At 36.7% G+C, this 18,063-nt stretch overlaps 1 protein-coding gene across 3 annotated transcripts in view; it reads left to right on the top strand.

Annotated features, from left to right (window-relative positions):
• tub (TUB bipartite transcription factor) overlaps positions 1-18,063 on the top strand; it is a 124,408-nt gene that overhangs the window by 99,040 nt on the left and 7,305 nt on the right. For 2 of the 3 annotated variants that reach the window (XM_067442845.1, XM_067442832.1), the window contains exons 4-7: positions 1,305-1,439; positions 9,145-9,321; positions 9,911-10,032; positions 16,825-17,016. In XM_067442845.1, the coding sequence (XP_067298946.1) occupies positions 1,305-1,439; positions 9,145-9,321; positions 9,911-10,032; positions 16,825-17,016 (626 nt within the window). The remainder of the gene's footprint in view (positions 1-1,304; positions 1,440-9,144; positions 9,322-9,910; positions 10,033-16,824; positions 17,017-18,063) is intronic. The other variant, XM_067442838.1, reaches the window with a different exon arrangement.

Below are 18,063 nucleotides of genomic sequence, written 5' to 3'. Positions count from 1 at the left end.
GGAACTCCTCACCACACAAACAGCCACTCGTAACCTCCGCTCTATTTCGCTGTATCGCCTTTAAACTCCCACAACCAATCTCCGTACTATGGGAGATCGGGCCTTCTGCTCTGCAGCCCCCAGTCTGTGGAATGCTCTCCCTGACAACCTGCGGACTCCACAGACTGTAAATGCTTTTAAGCGTGGTCTTAAAGCCCACCTTTTTAGCAGACCTTTTAATTGACTTTCAGTTTTATTTTATTTTATTTTATTTATTTATTTTATTTATTTTTATTTTATTTATTTTTTATTTTATTTAAATTTATTTTATTTTATTTTATTTATTGTTGTTGATTGTTTTTAATTCTGTAGCACTTTGAGATTTTGTTAAATATAAAGTGCATTATAAATAAAATATATTATTATTATTATTACCTGCTCAAAAGATTTCAGTGCAATTTCAAATGACTTTAACTTAAACTGTGTTTGAAAGCTGATGGCGCAGGGTTGCCAGGTTTTCACAACATTTGTTTTTTGGCAGGGTTCCCTGCTAAAATGAGCATTTCTGGGGCTAAATATCACATATTTAAGGGTCCTTCAACCCATGAAAAAACAGCCCACAGCAACAGTGTTAAAGTAGCCCAATACCGCAGACTTGGCAACACTGTGATAGCGTAACATCCTGGAAGGCACGCCCTCAAGTGATTATGATTGGCTGGTTGATAAGCTTAAATGCGATTGGCTAAAGAGTATGTTTGAATACATGGGAGGAGCGCTGCTAGGAAAGTCTCACACACAAATCCAAGGTGATTTCACTTGCGAATGACGTTTTACACATTTAGATTCATGGGTACTTGTATGGAACTCGTAAATTTGAAACATTCAAAACTTTTTGTGCACAGTGAATTGTTTTGCATTTTGTTAAATGTATTTTTTAATATATATAATTTTATTTGGCACACGATTAGCTTTTTGTGAATATACGGTATTTTTTACACGTACGTGAATTGTTTTTTTTTATGCACGTGAATTAGGTTTCACACATGTGAAATTGCCTATGCGTGTGTGCATCCTGTTTTTTGAGTGAAATATTAATGAGACAGATCTAGCTCTGTATTCGAAAGCAGTGAGATGTTTCGTTTTTTGTGCTTGCAGCCGTCTCCTGTGTGCATGCTGAAAACTTAAGCTTAGTTTTTGCTTTGATGTCTTTGCTAACTCTCTTTCCTCTCCTCATTCATTTTAACCCTTTTCTTTATTTTCCCTTTTTTGTATTCTCACACTATCATCTCTGCTCCTGCTGGCTCCTCCTGCATCTCCTCGTTTAGTACAAGAAGCGGAACAGGAAGAAGTTAAAGCTGTAGCAGAGGTTCAGGCCCCTCGCTCGGCTAAAAAAACCAAGCCGCCTACCTCCACTCCTCAGACTGGCAGCGCCAAGAAGGAGAAAAAGGGCAAGCACAAAGGTCAGCTGAGCAGCCTGTTAACCGCCAGGCCCAGCATGTGCATGGAAATCTGTGTGTGTGGGGGTGTGTGCGTGCTTGTGTCTGAGTGTGTGAAGGACATTAGTGAATTTGTGTCATGATCAGTGGACACTGACAAATGGTAGAGTGTTGTGTTTAGGATGATCACATGCATCATGGCAGCATCGTTTGCTCCTTATGAATTTACAATACCATTCAAAAGTTTGGGGCCAGTTAGATAAAATGTTTTATATATATATATATATATATATATATATATATATATATATATATATATATACATATATATATATATATACATATACATATACATATACATATACATACATACATACATACATACATACATACATACATACATACATACATACATAAAAACATACATACATACATACATACATACATACATACATACATACATACATACATACATACATACATACATACATAAAAACATACATTAAATTGATCAAAAGTGACAGTAAAGACATTTATAATTTTACAAAAATAAGTTTCAAATAAAGGCTGTTATTTTGAACTTTTCATCAATGAATCCTGAAATAAATTTTTCGACATAACAATTTCTTTAGTTTCAAATCAGCACATTACAGTGATTTCGGAAGGATTTTGTGACACTAAAGACTAAAGAGTAATGATGCTGAAAAATCAGCGTTTTTAAAGTGTAATACTATTGCACAATATTTTGTTTTTACTGTTTTTATTGTGATCAAATAAATGATCTGTGCATAAGACTTCTTTCAAAAACATTTAAAAAGTCTTTCTGACCCCAAACTGTTAAATCAAGGTTATTAATATATTCATTTATTTTTTGTTTTTTATGGATTTTACATTGATTTTAACAATCGATTTCACATCAATTTCAACACTGCCTTGTTGCCATGCACATAAAGGTTGTGTGTTTCTTACCCTTTGTCTGTTGACATGTAAAACAGCAACGTCAGTTATCATTTGTAATGTTTTGAGCTCTTCTCCTTAATTGTTACACTATGACCTTCATTGACCTTAATGACCTTAAAGGTACAGTTTACCCAAAAATGAAATTCTCCCATGTTGTTCCAAACCTTTATGACTCTTCCGTCTGTGAAACACAAAAGAAGATATATTGAAACATTTCTTAGTGGGGTTTTTTTGTCTGTATTTTCTATGGATGATATTGGCTATTGACTTTCAAAATATGTTCTTCTTCTGTTCCACAGAAGAAAGAAAGCCACGAAAGGAAGGAATAGAGTTAATTTGCTTCCTAATTGGAAAAAGTAAACATATAAAAAGCACATCCTTCCAGTCAAACGGCAGATTCTGTAATTTGCCATCTCTCTTGTGGTGTGTTTGCTTAAACTACACCACACATATATACAATCTTCTCATGTCTTTTTTCTCCATACTGTTATTTTTATTTCCCCTCGTCTAAGTTTGTCTTCTTGTGAGCGCGTTGATGTTTTTGACTACTCCCCCCCGAGAGAGAGACCAAACCCCTGCTCCTCTACCAATCCTTTCTTAAGGAATAACGAAATCCTCTCGGATACTGTTTATACTGTAGGAGCAGCTGCTGTCCGCCTGCCAAGAGCAGCTCTGAAATGATATACTGCAGCCTTCATCAATACAAGACAAACATTCATGAAACAGACAAATGCTGTCTCTCTATAATGTCCTGGATATTAGACACATGGGCAGTCCATCAAGTTGTGGCTGTAAAGATGCTTTTAGCTCAACGTCAGTACCATTATGACTCGCATAAGGCATTTGGATTTCTTCTAGGGACACATTTATTTTTTGCTTTTCATTTGCTGAAGGTGTGACTTTTTGTTGAGCAGCTGACATGGCTATAAACTAGCCTACAATACAATAAATTAGCAAAGCCAAGTTTAATAGAGTGCTGAAGGAATAACATTTTTGTTGGTCAGTCCAGAAGTTAGCATCCCCCTGGTACCCTTAACAAAAAGCCAATAGGATTTGTCTATTGGCTTTCGGATTGTTGCAAAAAATAAGCTCAGCGACAAACAAAAGTTTAGTATTCTTACACCAGGACCGATAACTGTAAAGATGACTATATTAGCATCCACCCCAGTGAACAATATCATTCTGTTTATATATGTGTGTGCTTGTCTGCCGCTTTAAATTATTTAGCTTGTTACAGCAGGATGGATTCTGATTGGCTGTCAATGTTTTTATCATTCATCAGCTGCATAAAATAGTTTCTCTACACTCTACAAAAATAAAGGTTCTTAAATGGTTCTTTGGCATTGTGGTTCCATGAAGAACCTTTAATATCCAAAGAACCTTTCCATTTCCATTCTTTAGACTATAAAATGATTAGGAAAAAAATGGTTCTTCAAAAAAAACTTCCCCAAATCAGTTCTTTGAGGAACTAAAAATGGTTCTTCTAAGGCATTAATGTGAAAACCCATTTTTGGTTCTTCTTGGCTCCTTTATTTTTAAGGCTGTATATTGTTATTGTTGTAGCTGTGAACTCTGCTATTCTTTAATATTGAGAATTTTTAGAACTATATCTTTGTTCGTATCTTTAGTAATCGTCCTTTACATATTTTCCATCAATTAAGATAATCTTCACAAATTAACACAACTTTTATCAATTTTCATACCAGTTAGTGCAGAATTACATCGCACACCTGTATCTAATAGATAGGTGTGTAGGACGAAGTATACCCAGATCCAAAAATCTCAATTAACGAACAAAAGGAAATCCCACACACTATAAATACTTGCAAAAATCAGAAACTTTTTATTAGCAACGTTTTCATACCTAGTGCAATTGCTAATATACTTTAGGCTATAAATAATAGTCAGGCTTTTGCTTTTGGCATTTCTTCACATTTTGTGTTTTTTCCGCTAGTCATCTTTTGAAACTGCGACAGCTAAACCATCAGTATCTCCCCCACACTCAGATAGCAAACCTCGACACAGGTTATGGTGGTGACATAACCAACACAAACAGATCTATGACTCACAAATGATGATATCAAATCAGACATGCCGTTTCTGGACCTAAAGTTTTGAAAGATTAAAGGGTTACTTCAGCGATAAGAATATGGCTTTGTATCAGTAGAAACCCTGGAGTATATTCATGTGCTCCCCCCTCTCATATCCCCCTGAGACGAGAGATTTATGCACTTTATTTCTGGAAAAATTACTCCGGTGACGCAAATATCGTCGATTTGTGTCATCTGTAAAATGTTTGGCCAGACGCTAAAGACTACAGCCAGCAGAGGGAGCCATTTCCGTATGTTTTCAACTCGCACGTGGGGGTCGGGATGGGGGTCGCACTCACAGCTCAGCTCGGCTCAGGCATTCATGGAAACGGTGCAGCCAGCGGAGCAAAGTGAGTATTTTATCTTCTCAAGTTAATTCCTGAGAAAGTTAATCATCTAAAGGCATGCACTGAAAACGCGCCAGACTGAACACGCGCTGAGAACTACTGCCGCGAGCGTGGACGCGTTTATCTCAGCTCTCATCACAAGAGCTCATTCAGCTCATCAGGATGCGTGTAAAACTCCTGCTGCGTTTGTGCTGACACTTCCTCAGCGGCTAAATCACAATATATTGAACAGACACTTTCAGTTTTTAATTTTAGTGTCTGTTCTCTAACTGAACTGATTTTATGAAGATGAACGCGGTGGTGGGAAAGTAAAAGTGATTCAGTAGCGGCAATTTGGGAGTGGCCTCACAGGGCAGCGAAGCATTCTGGGAATTGTAGTCTTTCATCCCCATGAGACAAAAATACATTTTCTGTCTTTTCTCAGTCTATAAAAGCACCAAATTCAAAAATAATTTCACATTTCTACTACGTTAATGACCCAGTTTAAATACAGATTCATCTTCCCAGCGCTGAAGTACTCCTTTAAGCTAATGTACATATCTTGATCATGCTATGAACACTATTCTTGATTGATTGATCGATATTCTCTGTCTCTCTCTGTCTCTTTCTCTGGTGATTACTCACCTAGTTAAGGAGCCCCATCACAGGTCACTTTAACTTCAGTGACAATCATAGTCTAAATGCCATACTTTGTATTGTGCAATCACGAGCACTAATGACTCCCGGCCATATAGTCAGAGCTAATACTCTGACATTGTTCAGCAGACCAATCCCTGAAAGAGGATGAAGGGTCTCTGTAGCTATAATGACTTGATTTGGACTGGTTGGGTGCATGGTTGGATGGATAGATGAATGGGAGCTGTAATTTGGACCGTTGCATGTTGCTGTGCTTGACATAGGACAACATGTTCTTCCTCTGATAGGGACTAATTGGATGAAATACAAAACCCAGACTGACATAAGAGCATCTATAAATAGATGATAGCAATTTCTTGTAACCCCAAGGGCACTTAAAAGCATCAGCACATGTTCACTGAGAAGGTTTTATATTGCATACACTACTGGTCAAAAGTTTGGAATAATGAAAGGTATTATTTGTTTAATGTTTTGAAATAAGTCTCTTATGCTCACCAAGGCTGCATGTAGTTGATGAAAAATACAGCAAGACCAGTTTTAAAATATTCTAATTTAAAACGTATTCCTAAATCAGAGTGTAGTTTATGGCAAAGCTGCATTTTCAGCATCATTACTCCAGTGTTCAGTGTCACATGATCCTTCAGAAATCAGAGTAATATGCTGATTTGCTGCTCAAGCAACGAATTAAATTCTCAAAACAAACATTTACTGACATTTAAGCCTGGGTATTGACACACATTTCACAATTAGATTCGATTTTCGATTCAAAAGCTTACAATTCGATTCAATTTTGATTTAATTCAATTTAATGTATTGATTCATTTGTGGCCTATCCGGTACACTGTGTGGCTAATTTCCTCAAAGAAAAAGAAAAAAATCTCTCAATTAATTCTATAAACTCTACAGGGAACCCTGGTTAGTTCATCATTGTAATTGAAATGCAGGGGAAACTCAAAAACAAAGGACAGCTGGATCCATATGCAAAGTCAAAGTAGTTCAATAACAAAATAAACCAAATTAAACCACAACTGAGACCAGGGAACAGAGAACCAAATGAAAAGAACCAAACGTACATCTGTGTTTAACAAGACCTAACAAAGAACATGGGAAATGGGTATAACTACACAAGTGCTAACAAAATAAGACACACCTTGGAACAACCAAATAAAAAAGACTTGAAAAACCTAACACAGGAACTGAACATAGGCAGTGAACAGCGAAACAATACGAACAGAAAACACTTTAATTTAAAATGTTAATGCACTGTGAACTTACATGAACTAACAGTACAGAGCCTGGACCAGTTTAAAGCAAAACTGAATACTTTACTGTTCAAAAAGGCTTTTTTGTATTGATTGTTTTTATTTTTCTATATTTTTTACTTTTTTATTCATTATTCATTTTTTATTTTCCCTTTTCCATTATAGCACTTTGAGATTTTTCGGAATCAAAAAAGTGCATTATAAATAAAATCTATTATTATTATTATTATTATTATTACTATTATTATTATTATTAACAATGAATGACTATTTTTATTAACTGACATTAACAAAGATGAATAAATAATCAATGTAACAAATGTATTGCTCAATATTAATTATAAATTATATAAATTACCGTATTGTAAAAAGGAAGGAAGTTATATAATAACAAAAGGAAGTTGTATAATAAGATTATAATAATATGGCAGAGTCTCATATGTCGCTCTCATTAGCATTCGCTCCACCTGCTTCGTTCTGCTCCCGCGGCTCTCGACCTGCCCTGCTTTAATACGTTAGCTCAACGCTGAACATGATTTCTGCCCTAGTCCGTCAGATTTCTTTCTATTGGCTGTGGATGTGAAGTCGACAACTCCATGCGCATTGAGCGTCATCAAGCTATGCCTTGTTTTCAATAAGCGACCTCTAGTGGCGCAAATGATTTCAGTTCAGATGCAAAACCTCTAAGTCAGTGTGACATGTTTTCTTTTAAATTAGCATTTTAAAAAATATATATATTATCAGGCTCCTATAGGTTCAGTTGTTTAACTTTGATAACATCAAAACAAAAGGTTATTAGTCACACTGTAAAAAAAAGTTGGTTTACCTTAAAAAAGTAAGTAACCTGGTTGCCTTAAAATTTAGTTTATTGAAATTAAAAATGTATGTTTGTTATTTTATATATGTTTATGTTAAATTTATGTTTATGTTTGTTGATACAATTAAGGAAATTTGTTTAATAAATAGAAACTCAAAATATTATTTTATCTGAACCACATAAAAATTTGATAAATCATGAAAATAGCACTATTTGGCATGTTTCACTGCGTCATCAGAAATAAAACACACACAATCACCCAATATGCTTACAAAATCTTTTAATAATATTTTAATAAAGGTTGTCGAATCTCAAAAAATGTTCATTGTATTAACTCAAATTTTTAATTTCAATGAACTCAAAATTTTAAGGCAACCAGATAACTTTTCTAAATAATTTTTTACGGTGCAGTTATTGAAATGCCTTATTTAAAAAAAAAAAAAAAAAAAATCACTTCATTGGTATTTAAGAAATGTAACTGTCCATGTGTGTGTTTTTTTTGACCATAGTAAACAGTTGCAAAATCACTAAAGATGCAACTGGAAATATGCAAATGATGAAAGCAGAATTAAAAATGTAGCAATGAAGAAAATTATCCACAAAACAGGGGGAGCTGTGTTGTAAGTGATGCATCGGTTTTCCAGCAGCACAAGCAACACAGTTGTGTTTACTTGCTACTCGCAAAATCCTTTCATTGCCACTGTAATTATGGACAAAACTTGATGAAATCTTGCAGCGTGGCAATTGAAAGCCGGCTCATGCACACAACATCATTCATCCTAAAATCATATCATTCGATTCGTGTCTTCTGGTTGGTTTCTGTGGGCTTTTGCTGACAGACAAGTGGTGTTTAGTGATTTCTGCCAACAATTCAACATTTTTGAATGGGCTGTCGGTGTGATTTAGTGGATTTGAAGAAAATGGATGTGATGAAAGTATACTACGTTTGGAGAGCATTCGCTCAATATCATCTAATTTTTGATGGAGGTAGTAGTGGTTTTTACATCTGAACTCTTCATATTGTGCCTTTTAATTGTACTGTTTCTTTCAAAATACCTTCTGATGTTCAGTCATATTTATTTTGTGCTGTAACTAAAGCAGAAGAGATGATCGGGTTAACATGTGCTCCATGCTGCTGCTTGAACTGATGCACTACAGAGATCTGTCACGGCACATTAAAGAGAGACAAACAAATATTACGACAGCCTGAGAGACGTCTATGGGAAATGAACCCATTTCCTATTCTTGTGAAGTTTATTGTGCCTCGACACAAACAGAAAAAAACTTGATTCACATAAATTATATATATTATTATTTGTTCAAATAGAAAACAACTATTTTAAAATTCATAATATTACTGTATTTTTGATCAAACAAATGCATCCTTGGTGAACATAAGTGTCTTCTTTAATATTAATAATAAAAAAATCATTCGATTTTGATGTTTTGAATGGTAGTGAATGTAATTCTGTGTGCAGAGGGATTCATTCACTCATTAAGATTTGAATGTCTGTTTCCATATTTCCATGAACATCATTATTTTGTGACCCCACACTGGATACCGGACGGTTGATATAGTCGCGTTAACAGTGTTACTGTGTTGTGGTGGTACCACAGGAATTGATGGGCTCGCTGCCTTCCAGGATGAGGGTCAGGAGCTGGGCAACCAGATTCAGATCCTGACAGTGGGCCACTCACCTGCCCAGGAGAGCGAGTCAGAGGGCCAGGGTGAGGCAGTGGGCAACACACAGTCACAGGGCAAACAGGACCTACGGGTCACCATGCTGAAGAAAGGTACACCAGCGATAGTCCTCGGAGTAACACAAACGAGAGTGGAGAGAGAGAGAGACAGATGGAGAGGCCACTATGATCATGACGATTCAGCCATGCAGATTTGCAGATTGTTCTTCAGTATTACTGATCTCCTAACATGCAAAAACAACATGTTCCTGTAATATCATCATCTGGTGACTAACACTTTAAGATCTACTCACATGCTAAAGCATTTAGATTCAGTGTCTGCCTCTCTCTCCTCCTTCTGTGACATATTTGGATTAGATCATGTCTTTACTATCTGCATGACTTTTTAGAGCTGGTATGAGCCGAACTGGACTGTGGACAATCATTTGTCCTTTGCATCTCTTTTCCTGCTAATTTGTTGATCAGACTAAGATTGAGGAGTTTTTCTAAGCCAAATGTACTCCGTTTGTTGCGTCTACAGAATTTCATGCCATATGCTCTTTTGGCATCAGAGTGCAGTTATTTGCAGTGTTGTTTGCACTGCATAATGCCTCCATCTTTGCTTTATGCCTGCTGCTGTTCTCTCCTCATATTCTGTTATCAACATTTGATTAGCAGCTCAATGTTTTTTTCTTGTCCGAAGGAATCTCCAGTAGTATGAACTTCGATGAAGAGGAGGATGAAGATGATTTGGTCAGCTCAAGCTCATCTCAGCTCAACAGCAACACAAGACCTGGCTCTGCCACCAGCAAAAAGTCCAGCAAGGTAGCAATTCTCTGCTTATTTTGAAGCATTAAGTAACTACTTAAGTAAGTTAAGTTGATTTTTCATTTTTAAACAATGTGAACTATAGATGCCGACGGCAAGGAGGCATGTAGGGAAACAAATCATGGTTACCATAGTTACCAATTCATTCCTCTGAGCCGAATAAAGAGAAATATTTAATACACTCTCTGTATTGAAGGTCCACTAAAGACAAGTTTGAAGAACCCATGTGCAGTTTATTAACATAAACGTGAACAAAAATACTAGCGATGGATGCTTTTGAAACACTGGTTAATGAAGCTTTGAAAATCTTTACGAATCTTTTGTTTCAGATCAGTAGTGTATCAAACTGCCAAAGTCATGTGATTTCAGTTAACAAGGCTTAGTTACGGTTTTGAAACTAAAAAAGTTTCAGCAAAACAAGCCCGGAAAATTTATACAAGATTACATATCCTTCTGGGACCCAGAAAAAAATAGTTTTTTGAATTTTGTATTTTTTCATGTCATTACATTGTTGAGAGCATAAGAAACAAATGGACACAATTTTTTTTGTATAATATCTCAATAATTGTTATGTTATGATATGCCCTCTGTAGTTGACACCAGGACTCAGATGTTAAAAAAAATAATGACATGAAACTGCATGTATAGGCAAAAACAATGGGATTTATTTTTAGTTTACAAATACATTTTTAAGTTTCAGGATTTTTTTTAAACAAACTTTGTTGAAAGATGATTCTGAACTATGTTATGAAAGATATGACAGAATGATTTGATATACCATTTTACTTTATGCAATGTGTGGGTAAAATGGCCATATTTGGATTTTCCCATTCAATACAATGTATCGATACATTGCATCTGATTTGCATATTAATGTGTTCTTGGCGCAATATTTAATGAAAAAAAAGAAGTGTAATAATAGGAGTAAGAGTTTCCATAAGAGTGCTATACATTAATGTCAGCCATTTTTAAAGACCAAGAAGTTGTTGTTGTCCTGGTAAAACCTCCAAGCATTTGGTATCTGCGCAAAGCCCCAAATGTGCTCCATAAAGGACATTCTGACTCAAAACTGTAAGGTGTGTGATGTCACAGAAACGCACTAAAATAAAATGTCCACTACATTGGACAAAAGTCTATTACTGGGTCCCATACAGACACTTGATATTTAATCTTATTATATTATTAGTTAATTGCATTTAAAACATTGGCGATGAGTTTGTAAAAGGTGTTTTTATGCATGTGTGGCGTGAATATCTGTTGTATTTACACTGTTTAGACCAGTAGGTCTACCAGCATGTGGTGCTTCGAATGCTTCGAAACAGTGAACTGTTTTGCAAAGCTATTGGTTCAATTTATATAAAGATTTGAAAAGCTTATTTTTCCTATCACTACACAATCGATAAAGACTTGGCTTGATTTGTCTTGAACCATGAACACATAAGCTCACTACCAGCAGTCACACAAACAAATCTAGACAAGGAAACAGTGGAAACATGAGGGCTATTGGTGCGTTCAAGTCATGTGGTAAAGATCGTATTTGCGAATTGAACGCACATGAACGCCACCACAAAGTCGTAAATACCAGTGGAAATTTCGGGATTGTCTTTAAGTCCCGATCTGTATATGAGTTGGTCCCGATCTTTTGCGACCAAAGAGATTTGAACGCACATGATATTGATATGAAATGGTTGGCGGTACGCAGGGAAGGAGACGAGGCTGTTTTTTTAAATGCTGAATAAACAGCTTTTGTGAGGAAATAGCTTCTCATTTAATGAATTGATAGGCTGTTCGCTAAACTTCAACATGTTTTACACTAAACAATACTTTCGTTGGGAACTATGTGTCACCTTTATGTTCAGTTTATTGTTTGGTTTATTCATGGAAAAATGATTGTGCTTATTGTGCTTCTCTTTGTTGCCGTCTTCCTATCTGTCCATGTTTGTATGTCATTCATTTGTTTATTATGTTCCTAATTATAGAACACCTGCTTGTAATTTGAGTTCCTCTGTTTCACATTCATGGTCCGGTACAGTTTGTGTTTAGTTCACATTGTTTTTTAGTTCACAATCCTTTTGGAATTCTGTTTTACTCAAGTAACTGTCTTTCTTTGAACTTAATCATCCTTGTCCTTATACTTGACGGTAATACCCGATATGTAGATTTGACCTTCATAAAAATGTAATTTTTTAAAGAGAAAGCAGAGTAGAATGTTGAGACAGGTAGGACTCTTACGGCATTAACCCAAGCAAATGTGTAGTAGTATTAAATAATCGGCCTTGTGTAATATTCACTGTAAAAACTAAATTGTTTCCAACTTAAAAAAGTGTTGTGCTGCCTTAATTTTAAATTTAGTCAACTTGTGAAGTTGAAATGTGAAGTTGTACTAAGCGACAACTTATATATTTGAGTTGAGTTATCTGTAAAAAAATATATAATAATTGTATATTGTGATATTGTATATTGTCTAAAGAAAATAAACTATATTGATGTTTTCTTTCTTTGGCTTTAAGGTTTTACCAATTATAAGACTTGAATGACAATGACTGCCATGCACTATGATGCTGAAATAATGCATTTTAATGAACAAAGTTAAAATGAATAATCTAATTATAAATATTACATTATATTGTTGTTTAATAAAAATTATAAAATAAAATAAAATAATAATGTGTTCTCTATATGGCCCCCAGGTTTCAACAAATTAATTAGACTTTGTTTTATGATATTACTGCTATGTATGCCAAATCAAGCTGTTTTTTAATGAACACTTAAATTAACAGATTGTAATCTAATCTTAATGATATACGGACTGTAGTGACCAGTAATCTGCAGCTAATAGAACAATTTGTGCTTGCTTTTTCCCCCACTCCGTAAAGCACATTCTACAAATTTTGCAGTCCTATTGTACGTTTACTAGTGATTGTTGTAGAAATCCCATACGCACCTGATTTCAGTTTACTTGGTGAAACCCAAGCATCTACAGTCGACACTTAAAATGTAAACTCTGTCTCGCCCCTTATGAACACTATCACTTGCAATTAGAAATATTAGCGTTCCACTAATCTGCTGCACAGTAGTAAACATACAGACTCCAGACAATGCCTTTCAATATGATTTAATCACGGCCAGGAGGATCTCAGACCAATTTCAGAGAATGTCTTCTTTTCTTTTTTTTCTTTTTTTTTCGTACAGTTTTTATAGGAACATGGCAAAGGTGACACGATTCGTTACATCCTTTTTCTCCAACTTGATTGGTTCTACATATGTATGATTATTTGTTACTAGGTAGAAAATCTGGATATCCCGATCATGAGGACATGCGTGTCAAAACTAGACGCCTGTCTACTGTCTAGTTATGTTTCTCCTTTTGTTATTTTCAGACACACAGTAACACTGGCCCAAGTGTAAGACGCATTCATTATTCAATAGCATATGAATGTTATTCCTGCAAGGAAAATACATTTTATTTATGTTAGAGTTTTAAAAAATCCTTCACTATATACGCATAACACCTATCTTGAACATTATTTACAAGACAAACGCACTTATCCACAAGAAACTGTGTAACTGACTGTCATACAACTCTGAACGTTGGCCACTGAGGTGCCTCAGTTAGCCGTTACGCTTACAGTAGTAAGAGCCACAGACCCTCTCATCTCCCAATAATAAGATCAATAATAAGACTATCTCTGGTCTTGGGAAGCACAAGACATAATCACATGAGGGGCAAGAGGAAACATGAACTATGGCTGTGACAAGTATCAAAATAAAAGACATGAAACATGAAACAAAAGCAAAACCATACCATAACATATATATATATATATATTTTTTTTTTAAGAAACTTGTTTTCAGTAAGGATGCGTTAAATCGATCAAAAGTAACAGTAATGTCTTTACAATATTATAAAAATGTATAATAATCAGAATTGTTTCTAAGGCTTGTCTGTGACACCCGCAGCTATGTGTGTTTGCTCCAACTGTGAACTCCTTAGCTGTGTTACATGTACAGTGCTGACACAAGCAGTCTGTCATGCTACGATCTATTCTCTTGTGCCTTTCTTGGCACAAAGCCTGCAATGCTGGAAATGGAGGGTCGTAGTCCTGTTGTTTCCTATGGCAACAGTGAAATGATTACTTTCTTAAAATAACTTGATGGAAACCAGCCTTTTTGAAGCCCCCGCTCTTGCCAATGTTTCATTGGTGATCTCTTTTTACAGTGTTTTATAGAAAAGTATAATAATTATTACTATAGTTGTGTAGTTTATTATTAAACATACTTTCCCCCGGTTTTAAAGACGAGGCTCAAGTCTAGTCCCAGACTAAAATTGAACTATTTTAACAGAAAGCATATCTTAAAATACATTATATTGGCAAATGTTTTGGAATACCTGCCTTTACATGCACACATGACATCCCATTCTTACTTTGTGGGGTTTAATATCGAGCTGGCCCACCCTTTGCAGTTAAAACAGCTTCAACTCTTCTGGGAAGGCTTTCTACGAGGTTTAGTGGGAATTTTTGACCATTCTTCTAGAAGAGCATTTGTGAGGTCAGGCACTGATGTTGGACGAGAAAGCCTGGTCCGCACTCTCCGCTCTATTTCATCCCAAATGTTTTCAGGTTGAGGTCAGAAATCTGTGCAGGCCATTTAATTTCCTTCACACCAAACTTGCTCATCCATGTGTTTATGGACCTTGCTTTGTGTACTGGTGTGCAGTCATGTTGGAACAGGAAGGGGCCATCCTCAAACTGTTCCCACAAAATTGTCCAAAATGTCTTGGTATGCTGAAGCATTAAGGGTTTCTTTCACTGGAACTAAGGGCCAACCCTTTCTAAACCAACCCCCAGACCATAATCCCCCCTCCACCAAACTTTACACTTGAAACAAAATCGTTCATCGATTGCCAGAAAGGGAAGCGCCACACAGGAGAACACTTCTCCCCTGCTCTAAAGTCCAGTGGCTGTGTGCTTTACTCCACTGTATCCAACACTTTGCATTGCACTTGGTGATGTAAGGCTTGGATGCATCTGCTCAGCCATGGAAAACCATTCCATTAAGCTGTCTACGCACTGTTCTGAGTATGGGTTACCATAATTGGCCATATCACTTTCACTGTCACGTCCACTTTATAAATTGATAGACTACATGGGCTGGACTACATGTCACACACTGCCTTGACTTGATAATCCAGATTCAAGAGGCTTGAGAAAATCATAATTAAAAAACACAGGGAATAATAATAATAATAATAGTTACATTTATATAGCGCTTTATTAGGCACTCAAAGTGCTTTACATAGAAGGGGGAATCTCCTCAACCAACACAGATGTGCAGCATCCACCTCGATGATGCCACGGCAGCCATATTGTGCCAGAACGCTCACCAGCTGATTGGTGGAGAGGAGACCGAGAAATTAAGCCAATCATTATATGGGGATTATTAGGAGGCCATGATAGACAGAGGCCAATGGGCAAATTTGGCCAGGATGCCGGGATTACACCCCTACTCTTTATCGAAGGACATCCTGGGATTTTTAACGACCACAAAGAGTCAGGACCTCGGTTTAACGTCTCGTCCAAAAGAATGTGCTCTCTGACAGTACAGTGTCCCCATCACTATACTGAGGTGTTATGACCCACACAGACCACAGGGTGAGCGCCCCCTGCTGGCCTCACTAACACCTCTACCAGCAGCTACCTAGTTTTCCCAGTTGGTCTCCCATCCAGGTACTCACCAGACTCAGCCCTGCTTAGCTTCAGTGGGAAACCAGTCTTGGGCTACAGGGTGATATGGTTGCTGGTGAGAAACACCAGCACAAAATGATAACACAAGACAGTAAACAGAGGATGACTGAGGGTTTAAATACACTAGAAGAAAAAAGGGTAATTGAAGGACAGGTGTAGGTGATTAGTTGACATGGTAACAAACAAGGCGAACAACAGGAACTAAACGAACAACAAGGAACTAAAAACACAGAACCTGAACGTAGGCACAAGACAAAAGAATATCAAAATAAGAGTCCATAAAAACAGAGACAAGGTAATTGTGACAGAGTATTTGCACTTTTAAAATATATTGAAATTTGTATTCCTGCAGTTTGACAAGTAAAGAGAAATGCATAAAAACATACACATACATTTTAATACAATAATAATGTTGAAAACTGTTCCTGTGCATGTTATTTGTCAGCTCTCCAAGATGTTCAAGTAAACTTAAGTCATGAAGTTTAAATGTGTCTTTGAATGTGTAGTGGCTCATCCATGTCTCCTGGGGCTGACCTTGTTAACGTCACTGAGCTGCTTTGTTGCTCTTTAACATTTCAGTTTTAAATCCCAGCTGCGCTGCTTTTATTTCAGGCCACAGGGACATTTGTTTCATTTACAATGAATCATCCGAATGTCTGAGTGCGCTAGTGAAAATACCTCTGTTATGCATTTTTATAATTTATTAAAAGCAAGCACATCTGGAGTTCACATACTTACTGTGAAAAATTTGATATAAAACATTCTCCCCTCTTTTTTCTTCGTCTTTTGACATTTATTTATTTATGATTAACTTATTTTTCTAGAGACTAAAAAAAATATGCATCAACTTTTATTTGTTTTATTTGTTTTTTATTTTTAAATTCATTGCTTGCTTCTAGGGTTAAATATATCCATCCTGTTAAAAAATGTTTATAAATAAATATGGTTGTACATTTGTAATAATCAACAAATGTTTTCTTTCAAGTATAATCAATCTATAATTAACCGGGATTGAATTCTTTCTGCTTAATAAATGTGAAAGGAGGCGACCTCAGCTTCCAGCCCTTTGGCCAATGAACCATCCATCGACGTGGATGACCTGGAGGAGTTCACTCTCAGACCTGCCCCACAAGGGGTGACCGTGAAATGCAGGATCACGCGAGATAAGAAGGGCATGGACAGGGGCATGTACCCAACCTACTACCTCCATCTGGAGAGGGAGGACGGCAAGAAGGTCAGACACACTGAAACACTGATTAATCCCAGTTTTTCTAAAGAGTTTTGGTTTATTTTGAAATGTATCGTTGTGCACCAGCAATCAAGGCCAATCAGTGATACTCCATTTTTCCTAGTTTCTGAAGTGCTTCAAATGATTGATTCTGATGAAAGGAACAAAATTTAGCCCACAGGCTGATTTAGCTAAATGACAATTAACCATAATATTGCTGCACTGGGCAAATGTTTATTCTAAAAATATAATGACTAATTGTAAATCACATGTAAAAACTATGTGTTTTATAATCTTATTTACTAAACAGAATAAATATAATATGTAATGTACACCGATCAGGCATAACATTATGACTTGTGTTGGTCCCCCCTTTCCTGCCAAAACAGCCCTGGTCTGTCAAGGCATGGACTCCACAAGACCCCTGAAGCTTTGCTGTGGTATCTGGCACTAAGATGTTAGCAGCAGGTCCTTTAAGTCCTGTAAGTTGCAAGTTGGGGCCTCCATGGATTGGAATTGTTTTTTCAGCACATCCCACAGATGCTCATTTGAATTGAGATCTGGGGAATTTGGAAGCCAAGTCAACACCTCAAGCTTGTTGTTGTGCTTTTCAAACCATTCCTAAAACATTTTTGCTTTTGCAGGGCGCCATTATCCTGCTGAAAGTGGCCACAGGCATCAGGGAATACCATTTCCATGAAAGGGTGTACATGGTCTGCAACAATGCTTAGGTAGTTGGTACATGTCAAAGTACCATCCACAGGGATGGCAGGATCCAAGGTTTCCAAGCAGAACATTTCCCAAAGCATCACACTGTCTCCGCTGGCTTGCCTTCTTCCCATAGTGCATCCTGGTGCCATGTGTTCGCAGCCGACCAGCCACGTGATGTAAAAGAAAACATGATTCATCAGACAAGGCCACCTTCTTCTATTGCTCCGTGGTCCAGTTCTGATGCTCACTTGCCCATTGTTGGCTCTTTCTGCAGTGGACAGGGGTCAGCATGGGCACCCTGACTGGTCTGTGGCTATGCAGCCCCATATGCAACAAACTGCG

The sequence above is a fragment of the Pseudorasbora parva genome, chromosome 1 (assembly GCF_024679245.1).
Source record: "Pseudorasbora parva isolate DD20220531a chromosome 1, ASM2467924v1, whole genome shotgun sequence".
Taxonomy (NCBI): Eukaryota; Metazoa; Chordata; class Actinopteri; order Cypriniformes; family Gobionidae; genus Pseudorasbora; species Pseudorasbora parva.
Note: the sequence above shows the minus strand (reverse complement) of the source record. Positions and strands in the feature narration are given on the sequence as shown.